Genomic DNA, 20452 nt, shown 5'->3' with positions numbered 1-20452 from the left:
GAATGGCATGGATTTTATTTTTTGACATGCTAGTATTGTAATATACGCCAACTTGAAGGTGTTTTTGTTAAAAATCAATTAAAAGACATGTTTATTATAGTATTTGAGATTGTATATTGTATTTAGACAAAGGGAATATGCATGTAAGTTAGCCATGTGTCTGAGTGATTTATGTTACCACACGGAGTAAATTAGCCGTACACCTTCCTCGTATGTACTGAGTTGCTTCATGACACCATACAATATCATTATTATGATTAAACCATTAACAGTAGGCTACCATAACTGGAGGTGTAGTTATGTGTATTCACTTTTAAAACTGATAAAGTCCTCGCTAAACCAAATGAAACCAAAAATAGAAGACTTTTTGTCAAGGTTATCATAGAATTATAAAAATGTAGAAAGCTGCAAGTAACATCTTTGAAACTAGGACTGTTCAGTGGTTTAATTAATGAATGAGAAACATTTTTTCTACTAACTGTGTTTTAGTTGGATTCTGTAATGAAACATAGATAGTATTGTGTAGTAAATGTGTGTCCTTATTTTGTTGTTAGCTATGCTATTCAATACAACATCGAATGGTGGTTTACGTCCGTCTGCCATGTTTTCAGGTAGGATTTGACTGCACGTGATTATCGTGTATGTTCCTTTTTAACGCCACTTGTTTCTAAGAGTGCATACTCATACTGTTGTAAATGTTGTGTGCACGGAACCACGGCTATTAGAAGTTCAAATTTTAAGCTTGTCTGTTTTTCAAAGAAAAAAGAGATAATGTGTTGTCATAGTTTGGTGTCATTATTTCAGCATACTTGGAATCTTTCACGTTGTTGTCGTTGGGTTTTTTTGTCACTGTCGCCAAAACCTTACCTAAGCCAATGCTCAACAGCATTTACTATTTTGGAAGATTTTTTATTGTTAACGTAATTCAAGTTATCTGTGTGATAAACAAAGTTTTATTTATCAAAATAAGGTTTAAGTAAGAAATTGTGCTAGACAAAATAAGCTACATTTGTCAGTTAGGCTTAAGAATTTTCGAGAAATCAGGGCCTAGTTTTGTTAACTGTTGAGTTATGCCCCTTTGCGACTGAAAAAACAGACTAACGTTGGAGTGTGCTCCTCGGTGCTCTTGTTTTCTTGTCTTGAGACAAATCTCTGCCTACTAGGTTTTTTATGTGCATTTTTACTTTGGAACAAAGTATTTACTTTTCCAGAAGATTTTCTTTAACTCTTTTGCACCTTGTTACAAAATCACTGCTTAACATTCTGTATCTTGTGTGAGCGCATTCTTTGTATTGCAACGTACATATTGCCTTGAAGTATGTTAATTATAAGAATTACCCATATTTTCTTATTTATGGTAAATATTGTTAATATGTACTTACATAAATAAATGGGTTGATGCAACTGATTTATATCGTACATACTTACTTTCTTTTAGTTTTTAGTTGTCTACATTTTATTGTGTAAGCTACCCACTAACAGGCCCAGCTACTGTTTACATCTAGCAATTCACCCGATTTAAATTAATAACAGCTTACTACGAATTGACTGCAATAAATTCATTGGAAACCTTGAGAAATACTGCCTTCTCATTGGACAAAATATAATGTTGACCACTAAGTAAAAAAATAATCTTGCCTCCATTTGTAGTTTCAGACATTTAAAACAATATTGAACTAACCTGAGATTCAGCCAAGAAAAAAAATCAATATAAGACTTCATATATAAGTTTTAAAGTGAAAAACAAGAACCATTTCTTAGAAGGAAATACTGATTTATAATAGGTTAATTTTTCATTGAAAAAAAATCTATGTAATTCTAAATTCTGTATTGAATGCTTTAAAAATAAAGATGAGTATGGACTTTTGTTTGCAGCATCATATATTGTCTTGTAGCTTATAGAAGTATTCTTGGCTGTGAGGTTTTTATGTGTTGCAGATAACATGCATGGAGTAAGGCGCCTGTCATTATTATCATTTGAAGTACCGGTAGCGATGTTTTTAGTAATGTTGTTTGCAAGCTCAGCATCATAATATATGTACACTCGGCACCAAATATTAGCCTAGCTGTAGATTTGAGACAAATTAATTTGTAGTCGAAAATATCTTACTGTCTAATTTTCAACATTTTGCTCTCATATTTGCTTGAAATGATCATTTGCCAGTATTAAATTTTCCCCCCAGCAGGCATTGTTTCGACATGCTTATCACCTACTAACACAGATTGTCAATTTTATTTTATAAACGCCTATTGGGCCCAGGCACTTGAGAAAGCAAGATCTATTTTTACACTGCGCACAAAATTATCCTAAGAGACATTATGTTATAACTAATGATGACTCTAGTGTATTTCATTAAGGCAAAGTTACGTGAGGTGTGATAGAAAAGAACACAAAGTTGAGGAAACAAAAAAAACTCTACTTGGTGCCCTTCATGTGAAGTTCCTGCAGATGCTAGTTAATTGAAGTTAATGTATTGTATCTTTGATTCAAGGAAATCAATTATGCCAAATAATGGAAACATATTTAGGTGAAAAAAACACACCTAGAGTTCTTGCTTTTTGCAGCTTACTGCAGTTTGATGTAAATTAGTATTGTGATGTTTTGTCAATGTTCTAGTTATCTGTGTAGAATGTTGGAAGCTTGTTTAACAACAATGGGCCGATTGTTCAGAAATTTGTTTAAGTTAACATTATCATTGTTAACTTTCAAATCTGTACTGCTTTGAAAGCTCTAAGAAAACTCTCGTGATCTGCATTATTTTAATAAGATTTGAGACAATTCTTTTAGCTTTACGTGTTTAAATAAAATATATGAACCCATCAAAACATACTTCATGTTATTTATTTATAGTTAACAACTAAATTCTGAACAATCTGCCCATTGTTCTTTAAACGTCTATTTAAATTACATATATTTATATAGTGGACATTAACATAACAAGCATACTAGATAATGAGCAGGGACGTGCAAAAGCATTCAATTTCATGGTGGTATGTTGTTTTTTTCTAATATTTTATTATTTTTTTAATTTCCATAGGATCAGCAAAAAATTACTGGTATTTAAGGTTATTTAGAAAAATGTAAAGTAGTTACATTTTGTAATGTCGCATTATTAATGAAACTCTGGAAACTTTTTGCAGTTTACTGTATACAAAAGATCGATCAGTTGCAATGAATTTTTGGATATTTAAGGGACTCTCGTAGATTCGCTCGAAAATGCATTTTTCGTAAAATCAACTTTAATATGCTTAAAATTCACATGTGCGAATATTTGTACCATCTATTTTTATCCCAATCGTGTTTCTAACAGTTCAACATCAACTTTACAGGTTAGTTTTACCACTTAGAGCAAATCTATTGATTTAGCAATCCAGGGAAACAATAAATAAAAAATATATTCTCTGAATGTTACATTTTACCAATTTATGATAGAGTTCTTTAAAGGTAACATGGTTTATACTGTGTTCCTGCATTTGTATTCTATTGTTTTACATAAAATGTGCATGATTTTATGTAATTATATATGTTCTAATATATAAAGTCATTTATTGGTTAATTAAGAAGCAGCATTCCATCAGATTTTATATAGATGAATATTAAGTATTTTAAGTAATTTTGTAATTTTGCTTGTCTGTCAGTGAAAGAAAAAAGTCATTTCCCATGAAACTTAGTAAACATATTAAATGTGACACAATTTGAGCAAGTCATATAACTCTGAATCAATTAATTGTTGAGTTATGTTTCTTGCTCATCTAGCATCAAGGGCTTGCTCTGGTATCTGTATTGGATGCTCTTGTGTTGTTTAATCCTGATTGTCTCTGTTGTCTGAGAATAAGAATAAGGTGGTATCCTTTATCTAACTGTAGTGCTCAATTGGTACCAAGTTTTTACTGGATTATAGTTTTATGATAATAAATGTGTTTGTTTTATGTCAAATTAACATGTTTTAAAATAAAAATCCAATTCCAGATTTGCCTGCTGTGTGTCTATGTGATTGATAATGATTGGAAAAAGATTGACATAACATTTTCTGACTTTGTATTATGGGTGTGGTGTTGTTTGTTGCAGACATTGCTAGTATGAAGAGAAGAATGAGTCTGCGAGGTAGATTACACGTTTACCCTTCCATTTATGAACTCCGGGGCAATGCTTGTTTTATGATCCTCTATTTTGATTATGTGATGGTCAATTTTAGCTAGTCTGTTTTTTGAAGCAAAAAAATCAAAGAATTGTCATTGACTTAGTTCATTGTTAATGGTGTCATCTTTGGCGGCGGCATAAAATGTGCATAAACTTTAACCTTGGCAGATTTTCGAAAAATGTGGTGTAGTTGTGGCAGGAGACAATGCGCACATGTGTAGCAAGGCCCATAACTCTAGCTTTAATAATTGTTCAGCTATGCCCCTTGTTCAACTGGAAAAAAACTAAGAGATGTGTTGGTGTTCGCTCTTGTTTCAAACTTGTCAGTCAATACCGCTTGTATTGCTATGACATGTACAGCTACGTGTTAGGCAAGGCTTTTTATTTTCTGCACCTTATGCCTCGCTAATTATTTTATTAACAATCACCTTACTTTAAACCTTGATTGGAAAAGATTTGGCAGTAAGCACACTCTTACCATATGATTTGCTTTATGGGAACATGGCAAGATTGTTATTCACATAAATGAATTGGTATACTTGTATTGGTATACAGTATTTTTCAGTGCATATATGTTATAAAACCTTTTAAAGCCTCTGTTGACCATCATGTTTTGAAATGCTTCATGTAGTCTGAATACTTTGTACTGTCTAAGAGTGTAGTCCAAGTCTAAAGCCTGCAATGAACAAGATATGCATGTTTGATATAATAAAAAAAAGGTTTGTTAATGATATGAATTGATGCATGTGTCTTTCAATTAATGTAGTGTGTACCATATTTGTCCTTATAAACATGACCTGCTGTGTCATTGTCAGTGAAATATGATGGTGTGTAACCGAAGATTAGTACACTAGGGTACAAGTTTCTAAACAAAATGTTTGTCCATTAGACTGTCTAACAACATTATAATAAACTCTAATGTTAGATGTTTCAAGAATATATGTATTAGGGGCCTAGAATTTAAGACATTTCTCTTCTTAGGTAAAAAAAAATCCCCTGGATGTCTAATAGGGCATGTGTGTCTATAAAGACAAATATGGTACGTGTATATTAATTTCAGTTATTTGACCTTCCTCATTTGAAATTAGTTCAACCCATCCCGGCAGGTCAAAATAAGCACACTATATTGTCAAATCATTTGTAACTATCAGTCACACTTCATAAATGATTTGGCAATGATTGCAGCAATTTTCACTCATGGGGAAAAAGGTAAAACATGGCACCAGGTGTGAGCTTTGGGACAGGATTGACATACTTTGTTGAATTTGTGCCCTTTTATTTCCCATAGTATTTTATTTTTTGCAAAGGGAAGCTTTTTAAGCCTCATTTTTTCTGTGGTTCTTGTCAGGGAGAAATTCTGTTAAGTTAAATGTGCTGTTTTTTTCTGAACCAAGTACATGTACCAGTAACAATATTTAGATCTTCAACAAAGACATTCACATGTTTTTATCTTTCCTATAAAAAAAAATAATTGGAAGTTGTTGGGTTTTTTTGTAAGTTTATTTTTTTTATTTTTAGTACTTTGTTTGAAAATACAGCATTTAGGTGTTCTTAATCATTTTCAGCATTTGATTGTATGCTTGATTGTTGACATCTATTGTTGTTCCTAGCAATGTAATAACTGTAGGCTTTGGTTGCTAAAGATTATACTTAAACAATTATGAATGAAGATATGCTAACAACTGTAAGTGTTTCCTTACATTTATTATGGATATATTTTAAGTCAATGTGTATCTTAAATGTAAAATTTGATTTATTTTAACAGAATACATATCTTTTATATTTTGTTAAATTTAATTTTTGTACATCTTTAAAATCAATATTTTAGATAACATTCTTCTGAAATTTGTGGTAGCAAATAGGTTTCACATGGTTTATGAAGTGCTGACAGTAATTTTGGTGAAGGATGGATTTTTCCTAGTAATTGTGAATGTCATGATCCCCAAATTTCACAGTCGTATACCATGAATGAATATTTGAATGCAGCCAATATGTATTGAAGGCAACTGAAACTAGATAATAGATGTAATATAAATTTATATACCCTTTATTGTTGAATTGTCTTAAACATTATCTTTGTTAGAATTAAAAAAAAAATATGATATAAAATGTTTTGTTTAACTGAGCCAATGCTATATAATTCCACCACTCAAAACAATTACAAGCCATTTCTATACATAAAAATACACTAACTATTAAATATCAATTTGTTTATCAAAACAAAAAGGTTTATAGTATATATTTACACAGATGTCATGTACTGGTATATTTCATGTTGGTGTACAAAAGCAACCTCTTATCATACTTGGGAAGCTATCTCATATCAACAGTTGAGGCAAATAGTCAAATTCTGTTTTGAGACAACAAAACTATTTTTGTTTCAGGCCTTGGAGGGAGTGTTGGAGAGCTAAAACGTCGCCAGGTATCTATGGGCAGTACAAGCTCACTTGCCAAGTCACCCTCTGGGGTCTTAAGCAGTCACAAGCGGGAATCAGTTGACAGCGGGATAGCCCTCAAGTCCCTGTCTGCAACGAGTCCTAACGGCCATTCCATGCCCGTAGCATTCCAATTGGGCTCACACAGGTAACTCACATTCTCAACCTAGAGAGGCTTTGAAATATTAACTTGCATGAGTAGGTATAACAATTCCTCAAGTAGGGTTGTGGTTAAAGGAATTAGTTTATAATGAGTACCTGTGACCTCACTGATACTCGCATTAATCACTTTCTTCATTTTCTTTCATATGCAATGAAATCGCTGCCGAGAACCGGTACATGTGTTGTAGAATTTGAAATTGCACAATTCTTCTAATACCTGTGTGATGTTGATCTCAAATTTAAACTGTGCTCATGTTATTGGCTAAATATTGTTAGTTTGTACAAAACACACATACTTTGATTACATAGTCATAAGACTAAAAAGATAGTTTATCATGTACTCATACAAGGAGACTTTCATTACCTCTCTAATTCAAGGCAAGGAGTCTAATTTATATTTATATTGCTAAGGCTTTGACAATATGTCAGCATAAAATAATATGCTTGAAATTAACATGCTGTGTACAACACATTTCAATGGAGTGTATTCCAATTGTATTCTGGTTTCTGCTTTAACACTTTCTTGAGTGAAAAATCACCTTTTTTACGCAGAGCTTAACATGAACATAACATTATTTACCTTGAGTATAGTATCACATAAAAAAATTCAATATTCAAGCTATGTAATATTACCCTCAATACAATTTCAGCCAATGTCAGGTATATTTTCAGTAAAGGGTTTTTCGCAATTGATTGATTTGCTCTTAAGCAGCCAATTATATATCTACAGGTTTTATCTGGCTAATATGCACAATTCAGTGATTTGATTGGTTAATAGTTATCATTATGTAAATATTGACCAATCAATAAACTATTTGGTTAACTTTGACCAAACCAATAAATTAACTGGATTTATACAATTGGCTGTAGTTCTTTTCTGCTTGTAAAATAAAATTGTTGGTATTAACTGTGTTCATTTATGTCATGATTTAAGCCTTTTATCTTCTCCCTTGTTTCTAAAGCATTTTCTCCCCTTAAAAACTACAGGCTAAGGTTGTACTAATACTGAAATGTTGATTAGTATGTTGTTGTAGAATACTAAAAGTCACTGATATTGTAGTGAAATGTAGATGACCCTCAGTTCCGAGGGTTTTACCTAAAATCACATATTAATTAGTAACTTCACCTTAACTTTCATTTAATAAAAATAGATAAAATAGCTATAAATTAGAAAAAAACAACAAGAAACAACTTGGAACAATACTATGTCCTGTTTGTTGTAATTATATACAGCATGTGAATGTTATTGTAATTGGGTGAATATATTCACAATTAATAACAAATAACATACACAATAACTTCATAAGTGAGATTAGTTGAGTGTGTTAGCGTGAGTGCTAGTGTTTGTGTTATGCTATGTTTTTTTCAGCCCAACCTCATCGCCAGACAGCCCACCAAATGGCAACCCGCCATTACTTCTTGGAGCCCCCAGCGATGAAGGGCGATTTCCTCGCTCCAAATCCTTGTCCGTAATGAACCCCGCCCACTCAGCATTCCCAGGGTCGAGAGTTCCCCGGCCTGATATGCTGGTTGGTCACAATCTTCAGGCGACCCACAAGCCTGAAATGACAGGCATGAAGCGAACAGATTCAGATGGAAGTCTTACAAAGCGTGCACTGCCCAAACAGGTGACCACAGTTGGTGGAATGGGCAACTCGAGTCAAGATGATGACAGCTTGTCAGGGACAGAGTCTTTCGATAGTGAAGGAAAAGGAAAAAAAGAAAAGAAAAAGTTGAAACTCATACCTAAATTTATGCGAAGAACAGAACTCTGAGATTCTGTGTAATATTAAAGGGCTGTGCTATTTTATCAAGCTGGGCTGTGTTGCAACACCCATTGTGAAATCATATCAACCTCTCAGCACTGATGCTTTGCTGACCAAGTTTTTAAGAGGGATTGAATCTGTGTTTCCTGTACTTTTTCGATAATGTTTTTGTGCATTTGAAACCAGACAAACCTTGAAATTTGTACCATTTTCATGTGATATACATGTTTAAACAATTCACATTATCTGTAATAGAAATAGTAGTGTGACTGTTACACATATTACTTAGCTATGCATGTAATAAATGGATTGCACTCATGAAAACTAGAATTTTGTAAAGCTGTCACATACTGTCAGACTTGAATTTAAAAAATGCATGATTTTTAGCTCACAATTGCAAAAAGCTATATGTATGTGAACTCTGGGTCTATAAAGTGATGTTTCACCTTTCACAAAAGTCCATAGCTCAAATCCATGTCACTTATCAGAACATTGATCATCTTAAATATTGGCTGTTTAAATGTTTAATATTTATTGGTACCTACAATATTTGTTGACATGTTTTGTGATACTGACGATGTGATACATGTTAATGCAATGTTCATGTTTGTATTTACACAATAAAAGTTGGTAACTACCTGTACATATAGATCAATGTCTTTGACAGTAGCAATGTCACAATTATTCTTTTTGATTTTGTAACATTTAATTTCTTAGAAGTTAAGAATGAAACATAAGATTTTGCTAACATACTTTTGGGCTGATTTATTATAGCTAGATGCTAGATCTAATTGCTTGTTTTCATAAATAAATTAGTTTTTTGAAAATGCAAGGTGCTTAGTTCTTATTATGAAATCAGTGTTGTAGTTTGATGTTATAGGTTTTGTTTGTTAATTTAGGGCACACATCTTGTCTGTTGTGTTTTTTAAGAACTAAAATTGAGGTACTGTATTGTCATAGTCTTGGTGTGGTTGTTGGCATCAATAACAGTCAAAACTGTGACCTGAGAGAGTTCTCAAAACCTGTTCAAGGTATTTACATGAAATTTAGTACAACAGTTACCACAGAAAATACAGTCATGTGTAGCTAAACCATTACTCTGGCTCTTATCTTTGTTAAGTTATGTCCCTTTTTGACTGAAATAACAGATGAGCATTGAAATCTGCTCTCAGCGCTCTTGTTATGCATAATTTTGGGAGAAAGATGTCTAACCACTAACGGTATGTAACTCCTAGACATAAACTAGGTAAGCTTATCAATTAATAATAATATACAAAGAAAAGGTTATATTCAAATAGCTTTTCATTTTTTTCGCCAAATGAATTATTTGTCATAATAATCAGTTTTATTTATGATGCAGTAAAACCTTTATGGTTGTGATTTTACTTTGTTCGCATGACTTTCAGCTTAGAAAGATTTTGATTTTACATTATGTGAAAATCTGACATTATTTGCTTGCATGACTGATAAAATGTATTGACTAATTAATCATGAATGTTATTACAGTTATTCCACTAATTATAAAGGAAAAAAAGTTTGTTTTCTTTTATTTTATTACTAGCATTTAAAAAATGACATTCCCAAGTTTTTGCCCTGCTAACTTTTCATTAGATGATCACATGACACATCATTCATGCTTACACATTAACTTCTTTTTTCAGTTTTCTCTTAAAGGGACTAGACACCAGATGGTCCCAAAATCGGCGAATACAGTATTTCCTCAAAACAAGCCTAGAATTGTCAATATAAATGAGATAGTATGATGCCGATGATACATCATTTTACATGATTAAAATAGTATTTTGTTGCTGTCTTAGCTGAGTTTACCCTTTTAAAAATAGTGCAAAATCAGGTTTTCCAGTTTATAGTAATGTGTTTATAGTATATTCAGCATGTGAAAGTCACATGATTAGTTCAGATAAATATATCAATGCTATTTTTATGTCTCCCCCTCTCTGGGGGAGACATATTGTTTTTGCCCTGTCCGGTAGTCCGTCAGTCCGTCCGTACGTCACACTTCGTTTCCGATCGATAACTGGAAAACCGCATGACCTAGGATCACCAAACTTGGTAGGGAGGTTGGTCGTGAGGTGTAGAGGATCCCTATTGTTTTTGGGGTCACTAGGTCAAAGGTCAAGGTCGCGGCGACCCCCAATATAAAAAACATTTCTGCTCAAAATCTTGAGAACGGTTTGACCTAGGTTCACCAAACTTGGTAGGGAGGTTGGTCATGAGGTGTAGAAGATCCCTATTGTTTTTGGGGTCACTAGGTCAAAGGTCAAGGTCGCGGCGACCCCCAATATAAAAAACATTTCTGCTCAAAATCTTGAGAACGGTTTGACCTAGGTTCACCAAACTTGGTAGGGAGGTTGGTCATGAGGTGTAGAAGATCCCTATTGTTTTTGGGGTCACTAGGTCAAAGGTCAAGGTCGCGGCGACCCCCAATGTAAAAAACATTTCCGCTCAATATCTTGAGAATGGTTTGACCTAGGTTCACCAAACTTGGTAGGGAGGTTGATCATGAGGTTTAGAAAACTCCTATATTTTGGGGGGTCACAAGGTCAAAGGTCAACGTCGCTGTGACCTCTAATGTAAAAAAATATTTCCGTGCAATATCAGGAGAATGCTTTGATCTAGGTTCACCAAACTTTGAAGTGAGGTTGGTCATGATGTCTAGATGATCCCAATTGTTTTGGGGGTAACAATAATTGAATAACGCTTGCGCCCAGGAACTTCATACAATGCAAACTTCGTTTACATTTTCCATGATTAATCAACAACACTTTCTTCTCTTCACTATTTAATATAATCGAATAAACCAAACTTCACTGTTGGTTTGTCTCCAGTCCAAAGTTACAAATTTCATGTCCATCATTTATTTTTTCTCACCTACGACCACACAATAGGGGAGACAAGCGCTTTTTCAAAAAAGCAATCTCTAGTTAAAATTTCTGGTATATTCCTAAGTAGGCAGACCCAGTGAATTTCAAGTTGGAAAAGTATACAACAACTGCGAAAGATACATGTGTCATAAGTGATACATCCGTAAGTAAGATTCAATGCGCTGTTCACAACGATATAAATTTTATGTAAGTTTTTTACTGTTTTCTTTTTTTTCTTGCAATGGCATCATCTGGTGTCTAGTCGCTTTAAACCTTTCAGAAGTATGTCTGCACTTGATTTACTCTCACTTTATTAACTATATATTTTAGGTTATGTAAATCTTCAGCTGCTTGTCTGTTATGAACTCACTTCCTTTCCCTTTATCCTGTTCTCCGGGTTTATGAAGTTCTGGTAGTAAGTCTCTGGTGTAATGTTATAGTACATCCTTATATCTAACAAAACTGCTGTGTTTTGCTTCATTTCAGAACAAGCGTCTGAACTATGTTGAAAATTCTGTAAGTTTCCGCTGAACCTGATCCCCCAGTATATGTTGATATTGCAACAATGTTGTATAGACAAATATGTGGTTAACTGTCATGGCTTTGTTATATATATATATTATGTTGCATCCTGCCATGTGAATAATTTATTCCATTACCTCTGCTTTTTGTATTATCTTTTAAAAACTCAGTGTTATACTGCATAGTCTAGTGTTGCTTTTGTATAAGTCTGTTACTTAAAATATAGCGATCATGCTATCCCTTCCTTTCTGAATTGCACAAGGCTGCCAATAAATGCAAATGGAATCCAATGGCAGTGTAGCTGCTGCAACCTGATGTTCCCATTGTAATAGATCCTTGCAAACCCTTAATTATTGCTTAGCAGATAAACATTTTTTTTTGATAATCTTTTGTTTCTAAGAATTTTGTTACACTGCAAAGACATTATGATTGGTCGTCAATACTTCTTAAATTGACAAGATGATTAAATTGGAAAATATTGAAGCAAAAATCAAAATACACACTGAACCCCCCAGATATTTTTTGGCAGTTTTCACAAAAGTTTTACTGTAAAAATGTTGTTGCTTGCATGTGTCTTGTTATAAGCCACAGTGTAAAGCATTTGCATTAGTTTATTCTTTTTCTATCAGATTTGAACTAGAATTTGTAATGTAATGGCTGCAATTGTGTGTGTAGCTAAAAGCATCTACTGGTATTTCATAAGCAAATCTTTGAATTGCATGGCCTTGAATGTGTCCTAAAAATAGACAATGAAATTTATGTACACGTATGACTGTGTTATTGACATGCCTGTGACATGATGATAAAAAACCTTAAGTGTGGAAAATATGCAAATTACTATTCTGCCTTTGTCAAATACCCCTGGTACACTATTATGATCTTCTTCATTGAGTACCATTGGATATATCTCTAGGAAAATCTGCTAAGAATTAAAAATTAATGAGGCAGTTTCATTGGTGCTGAATGGGGACCTCTTTCAAATCTTAACCAATGAAATCATTTCATGTGTTCTTTTTTCCTTATTTAGTAACAAAACCCTGGGATGATGTCATGGTTATTTTTCTAAGTTGAAGAGTATTAATTTGTTACATGCCATTTCATTGGTAGAAGAGTTATCCCCACTAGCTTCCTCATTTATATTCATAAGAATGATGTTCAGTCAAATTTTCCAATGGTAATAATGCCGTGTAAATGAAATAAAGTTCCAGGGTTGCCGACAAGGTTATTCCCCTTGCATGTAAAACATCATGTTTTGGTCATGTTCTAAAACCTTAATTTCTTTCCCATTAAATGAAACATTAAAAAATACCACTCTTAATATAACTACAGTTTATTGCCAAATCAAGTTTTATTTACATCTGCTTCCTTTTAATTTCAGCCACTAAAAAAATTATGATTTTGAAAACCTAGCATTTTGCTTGCATTTGGTTTATTTTTTCCAGTGACAACTGACAGTCATTGAAAAAAGTGAGCAGCAACATTCAACACAGGCAGAAAACTGATTTCTCTGTCAGCAGCATTATGTTTGTCAATGTCAATCTATTCCATTGATGTCAAACCTCTGTGGGTATACTTTGTTTAATGATCTTGATGTTACTTATTTTTTTGTGTTATTAAATTATACTGTTGATGTCCATGTGTGTTGATCATGTTTCATACTTTGTTAAAGAACACGAACAATTTCACCTCTGATTTGATAAATGACATTTTAAAAGTCTTTATTTTGTTTTTTGTACACTCACCTATGTAAAAGATGCAGAGTAAATGATGAAAATTTTCATTATTTATTCACTGCCATGCTGACAATAGTTGCCTTATACAATTATGCTTTTTCTCTCAATGTATAGTTTACTATGTACAACATGCAGATGTTTTTTTCATGATGTCTGGGCTGACTGAAAGTTTGATCTCTTACGACACTTTGTGACAACCTCCTCTTTTTGTTTATCAATATGAATTATGAATTGTTCTATACATGTTGCTGTTTGAAAGTTAGCGAGGATTTATTATTTGCCAAATAGACAGAATCTATAGCATAAAGAATGTCATTCTTGAAATATATATTGTCTAGCAAATGATTTCATCTACACAAACGACATTAAATTGACAAAAAAAAGTAAAAATTAGACCACAATTAGTAGATGGTATGTTTAACGTTTCCAAACCAATCACAAAAATATCTGCTACACAGGTTAGGAAATGCCAAACAATTTTTTATTTGTTATGGCCTTATCATTATTTATTTTAAAGTGGAAACTGAGTATTGAACATATGATTTTAATTTTTTTGTATGATTTAAAATAATTGACTAAATTTGACATTATAACATGAAAAATGAATCGGTTTTATTCCATATATTAGCATTAAAAAAATATTGGTGTACACTTTGGAACTTTAAACTGCATTAAAAAAATTTAAACTTTCAGTGACCATTTTTTGGGAAACAAAGAATAATTTGAACAAACACTAATCACAGATGAGTGAATGTCTGCTTACCCTTGTTTATACCTATAGAATTGTCTTTAATGGTAAAATAATACATGTATACTGAAATACAAAAATAGGAAATCCCGAATACAACTTTAAATAATTAATGCCGCTTAGTTTGTTTACGTCTATCTTTATACAAGAATCTTATCAAGATGGACATAAAAAACTAAACAGACGTTTGTCCTCTCTTGCCAAATTGACACTGTTTTGATGAATTTTTTAAAGTGTGTTTTCTTTATAACTAATAAGTAGATTAGCGATTAGTCTTATATTAACAACCTCTTATACAGTGGCAATTTATTCAAAAATGTCAACCCAACAAATTGTGTTTCAACAAGTTTCTGTTATGAATAAAGTACCACACCTTTCATGTTAAATGGCAGTGTTGTGTCTTCAATCAAGGCTGTAATAATTATTGTTTCCAATTTAAGTTAGTATTACAAAGCTCAGCTGATTCATAAGATTCATGAAAAGATATGCAACCATATATTTCATTTTCTTTTATTCAATGCATCAATTCCATTTTTTTTCAACTATATGAAAATGAAATCAAATTCCAGTTACTGAAAGGGAAAGGTACTCCTTCATGTTTCTGGACCAAAAATTAGTTTACCCAGTAATGCATCTGAAAACACTTATTATTTTAATCTATGATATCGAAATTACAGAAAAAAAATATTGTTACATGTATGGTATAAAAAAGAATTTTGGTTTTAGTGGCGTGCAAACCAACACCGCGTAAGTCAAGAAAAAATAGAAAACTGACGCCTTTACCAGTAGGCAACCAGGACTTATACAATAGTGATGCATATTTTGGCCTTTTAGCAATACATCACATGATAATGTCAATCATCCAATCACCAAACAATAATGTAATTAAGTGACCATTAGCATTATTAACGCTAATGAAAATTGTGGTCTTTATATTTAGCAAATGTCAACATTTGCAGAAGGGTTCCAGCTTTAGTTTTAACACTCCTGATGATTTGCCACACTTAATTTCGTCAACGAAATAAGTGCATTTTACAAAAATATGAGAAAATCCCTACATATTTGCTTTCTTTGTTTATTGCTGGTCTTTTTCAATGAAAAAATCGATGATATTGGTTAAGTCTAACTCTTGTCATTGTTGGCATTGTGCAAAAACTTGGTCATAACTTGTCAGAAATATTCAAAATTAATAAAACTTTGTACACATGTGATGCCATGGACAATAGCAAGGCTCATAAATACGGCTTAGTTACGCTCTGTGTTTGACTGGGAAAAAAAACAACAGACAAATTTTGGGGTTCCATCTGCAGTGCTCTTGTTGTGTTAAATTTATTACATGTACAACATATTATAATCTAAGCAATCCATGCTCAACTGATGTCAGTCATTCCCAGTTTGCAGAAAGTGGCCTCACTTTTGCCACCTTCTCTAGTGCATTTACAATGTTTTGCCATTTCTGTGGTAATTTCAGTGTGTATCCAACATACTGTTTGATGAGTTTTGTATAATTGTATATATTTGTTAAACTCACATTGTTAATGATTAACTATTTTGTAGAATAGAATGATACTATATTTTTATCAATTCTGTTGATTCATCGAATAACACGAGATGTTGATTAAATCATTGTTAAATGATGGACAGATGTTGTTTGTTGATATCAAGGCCCTTGATGTCTGAATACCAACAAGAAAAAAATGTATTACACCTACAATATTTAAAATACAAGCTACATTTTAAGCCAATGAAATCTGCAATCATTAAGCACTAAACTTAATCATTTAGAATTTCACCTTTCGCAGGTGTTTAAAAGGTCCGGCCACTGCCACTCATCCGATACAAATTCCCTGCGTCAGATTTTGTGTTGTCAATGTATCATTCAATGAGGTTGTATTCTAAGTCAGTTAGATGACATGAAGAGATTTCTTAATGAATAATAAGGGCTCGTTCGCTACGCTCACTCCGCCCATTATTTATCATTAAGAATTTACTTCATGTCATTTAACTATTGCATAGAAGGTAGGAATGCACATGTTGTCAGCTTAATGTAGTAAACAGGTGTGTAAAATTGTTTAAAGGCCAAATGTTTGACCCCAAGGCATTTTAAGGGCTATTGAGTGGACTCGGCTATTAATGATCTTTGAAACAAATTTCTGCTATATGTGTGCTTAGCATGTTGGCTCCATTTGGTGATATTAACAAAGTTATCCTTCCACCAGCAGAGGAGTTATAAAAACAGGTAAAAGAAATGGCCAAAACGCATGTTGCATTAGTTGTCAGAATGGTTTTGATGGGGATACACCAGTGCATCAGCTGGGTTTTGTTTGTGGCTGGTATTAGGTTTGCACAGGGACACACCAGTGCATCAGGGTTTTGTTTGTGGCTGGTATCAGGTTCGCACAGGGATACACCAGTGCATCAGGGTTTTGTTTGTGGCTGGTATTAGGTTCGCACAGGGATACACCAGTGCATCAGCTGGGTTTTGTTGGTGGTTGGTATCAGGGATGCACAGGGACACACCAGTGCATCAGCTGGGTTTTGTTGGTGGTTGGTATCAGGTTCGCACAGGGATGCAACAGTGCATCAGCTGGGTTTTGTTGGTGATTGGTATCAGGGATGCACCAGTGCATCGGTGTTTTGTTGGTGGTCAGATTGGCATGCAGGGTTTTGGTGGTGGTCAGTACAGGGTTTGTACGGGGACAGAGTTACAAATAAGGTGCATATTTGCAAAAATACGCAATTAAAATCATCGAAAACGCAATTATTTAAAAAATGGGCAATTAACAGAAAAAGCAGAATACACAAATAATTATTAAAAAAATGGAAGGTAAATGAATTAAGAATAAAAATTGGAAACTCACTTCGTCTATTTGGTGAACTCGATTTAAGTCAACTTATTTAACCTCGGTCAATAAAAAGATCATCAATTCCACGATTGACAATTTTTTTCCAAAAGCAAAGTGAAAATTAATGGAGATTGCAGCATTTGACTATAAAAGCTTTCTGTTGATTGCCCAGTATAAAAATGTCAAGAAATGAGGATGAAAAAAGTAGTAAAAATTCAATCAAACGCTTTGACAAATTATTTGAATCCTCCTTGATGAGATGATAGTTGGGGACGTCTTAGATGAATTAAAATCAGACACCGTGCTGTCGTGTGATGCTAAAGCCATGGCAGGATCAATAGTTGATAAAATTGTCAACATTGATTATGGCTGGTTGAAAGCAAAAAAACATACTGGTATGTGAATACAGGAATCGTTTAAAACAAAATACACTCGTGAACTTTAATTCTTTTGCAAATTATTATGTCTCCCCCATTCATGGGGAGACTTATTGTTTTTGCCCTGTCTGTCAGTCCGTCCGTCAGTCCGTACGTCACACTTCGTTTCCGCTCAATAACTAAAGAATGCTTGTACCCAGGAACTTTATACTTGGTATGCTAGTTGGTCATGACTAGTAGATGACCCCTATTGATTTTGAGATCACTAGGTCAAAGGTGAAGTTCGCCGTGACCTTGAGGTGAATAAACGGTTTCCGCTAAATAACTAAAGATCCTTTGGGTCCAGGAACTTCATACTTGGTATGCTAGTTGTTCATGACTAGTAGATGACCCCTATTGATTTTGAGATCAAAAGGTCAAAGGTCAAGGTTACCATCAGCTAAAAAACGATATGTTGGCAGTGACCTGAAGCTTAAAAATGGTTTCTGCTCAATAACTAAAGAACACTTGTACCCAGGAACTTTATACTTGGTATGCTAGTTGGTCATGACTAGTAGATGACCCCTATTGATTTTGAGACCACTAGGTCAAAGGTCAAGGTCGCTGTGACCTTGAGGTGAAGAAACGGTTTCCGCTCAATAACTAAAGTTCCTTTGGGTCCAGGAACTTCATACTTGGTATGCTAGTTGTTCATGACTAGTAGATGACCCCTATTGATTTTGAGATCCAAAGGTCAAGGTTACCATCAGCTAAAAAACGATATGTTGGCAGTGACCTTAAGCTTAAAAATGGTTTCTGCTCAATAACTAAAGAACACTTGTACCCAGGAACTTTATACTTGGTATGCTACTTGGTCATGACTAGTAGAAGAACGCTTGCACCCAGGAACTTCATACTTGGTATGCTAGTTGGTCATGACTAGTAGATGACCCCTATAGACTTTGAGATCAGTAGGTCAAAGGTCAAGGTCGCCTGGACCTTGAAGTGAAGAAACGGTTTCTGCACAATAACTAAAGATCTTTTGGGTCCAGGAACTTCATACTTGGTATGCTAGTTGTTCATGACTAGTAGATGACCCCTATTGATTTTGAGATCAAAAGGTCAAAGGTCAAGGTTACCTTCAGGTAAAAAACGATATGTTGGCGGTGACCTTAAGCTTAAAAATGGTTTCTGCTCAATAACTAAAGAACGCTTGTACCCAGGAACTTTATACTTGGTATGCTAGTTGGTCATGACTAGTAGATGACTCCTATTGATTTTGAGACCAGTAGGTCAAGGTCACCGTGACCTTGAGGTGAAGAAATGGTTACCGCTCAGTAACTAAAGAACGCTTGCACCCAGGAACTTCATACTTGGTATGCTAGTTGGTCATGACTAGTAGATAACCCCTATTGACTTTGAGAGCAGTAGGTCAAAGGTCAAGGTCGCCATGACCTTGAGGTGAAGAAACAGTTTCCGCTCAATATCTAAAGATCCTTTGGGTCCAGGAACTTCATACTTGGTATGCTAGTTGTTCATGACTAGTAGATGGCCCCTATTGATTTTGAGACCAGTAGGTCAAAGGTCAAGGTCACCATGACCTTGAGGTGAAGAAATGGTTACCGCTCAGTAACTAAAGAACGCTTGCACCCAGGAACTTCATACTTGGTATGCAAGTTGGTCATGTAGATGACCCCTATTGATTTTGTGATCAGTAGGTCAAAGGTCAAGGTCACGATGACCTTGAGCTGAAAAATGGTTTCCAATCAATAATTGAATAACGCTGGCGCCAAGGAACTTCGTACAATACAAACTTTGTTTACATTTTCCAAGATTGATCAACAACACTTTCTTCTCTACAGCAGTAAGTATATATTTTAAAAAAGCAATCTCTAGTTTTGTTTGAAACATAATTAAATAATGTTGACAATGGTTTAGCTAAGTTCTAGTCATTTTAGTTGAGAAGTAGAGATTGCTTTATTGAAAAGAGCTTGTTTCTCCCATTGTGTGGTGGTAGCTGACAAATAATAAGCGGTAACTAAATGTGACATAAGGACTGGTGACCAACAAATTATTTTTCACCTGAAGAGCACTGTGACCTTGACCTACTGACCTGAACATCAGTAGGGGTCATCTACTAATCATGACTGACTTGCATACCAAGTATGAAGTTCCTGGGTGCAAGCGTTCTTTAGTTACTGAGCAGAAAGCTTCTTTCCCCTTGAGGACCTTGACCTTTAACCTCCTGGCATCAAAATCATTAGGGGACATCTACTAGTCGAGACCAACTGGTATACCAAATATGAAGTTCCTGGGTGCAAGCGTTTTTGAGCAGAAGCCGTTTTTTTTACCTGTGACCTTGGAAATTTGTTTCTCAAAATCAGTAGGGATCATCTTCTAGTGTTGACCAATTGGCATACTTAGTATGAATTTCATAGGTGAAAGCGTTCTGTAGTTATTGAGCGGAAGCCATTTTTCAGCTCAAGGTCGTCACAACATAGTTTTTAACCCGATTCACCTTGAACTTTGACCTACTGATCTCAGAATCAATAGGGGTCATCTACTAGTCATGACCAACACGCATTCCAATTATGAAGTTTCTTGATACAAAGGATCTACGGTTATTGAACGGAAACTGCTTTTTTACCAGGACTTCTACCTACTGATCTCAAAATCAATAGGGGCTATTTTCTGGTCATGACCAACCTGCATCATAAGTATGTGCGGATTTGAGTGTGATGTTGTCTGACGGACCATAAAATCAAACTGATGGGGTATGTGGAACTTGGAAGTACTCATTGATAATGTGAGATACAATATTTATTTAACGACCCTGGAGAAGTAACAATTACATATCATCT

The 20452-nt window shown here is 34.1% G+C and overlaps 1 protein-coding gene across 11 annotated transcripts in view; it reads left to right on the top strand.

The window, feature by feature from the left end:
• Positions 1-16032, top strand: part of LOC128226779 (stromal interaction molecule 2-like) — a 51099-nt gene extending 35067 nt beyond the window's left edge. Inside the window, exons 13-18 of one of the 11 annotated variants that reach the window (XR_008259728.1) lie at positions 555-611; positions 4070-4105; positions 5327-5350; positions 6526-6724; positions 8108-11902; positions 13351-16032. Coding sequence is in view for 10 of the 11 variants with exons in the window: in XM_052936826.1 (XP_052792786.1) it covers positions 555-611; positions 4070-4105; positions 5327-5350; positions 6526-6724; positions 8108-8513 (722 nt within the window). In the remaining variant the exon portion in view is untranslated. Of the gene's footprint in view, positions 1-554; positions 612-4069; positions 4106-5326; positions 5351-6525; positions 6725-8107 lie in introns of all 11 variants that reach the window. The other 10 variants (XM_052936835.1, XM_052936836.1, XM_052936834.1 and 7 more) reach the window with 10 other exon arrangements.
• Positions 16033-20452: the final 4420 nt, after the last annotated feature.

Source organism: Mya arenaria, chromosome 3, assembly GCF_026914265.1.
Source record: "Mya arenaria isolate MELC-2E11 chromosome 3, ASM2691426v1".
NCBI lineage: Eukaryota > Metazoa > Mollusca > Bivalvia > Myida > Myidae > Mya > Mya arenaria.
Note: the sequence above shows the minus strand (reverse complement) of the source record. Positions and strands in the feature narration are given on the sequence as shown.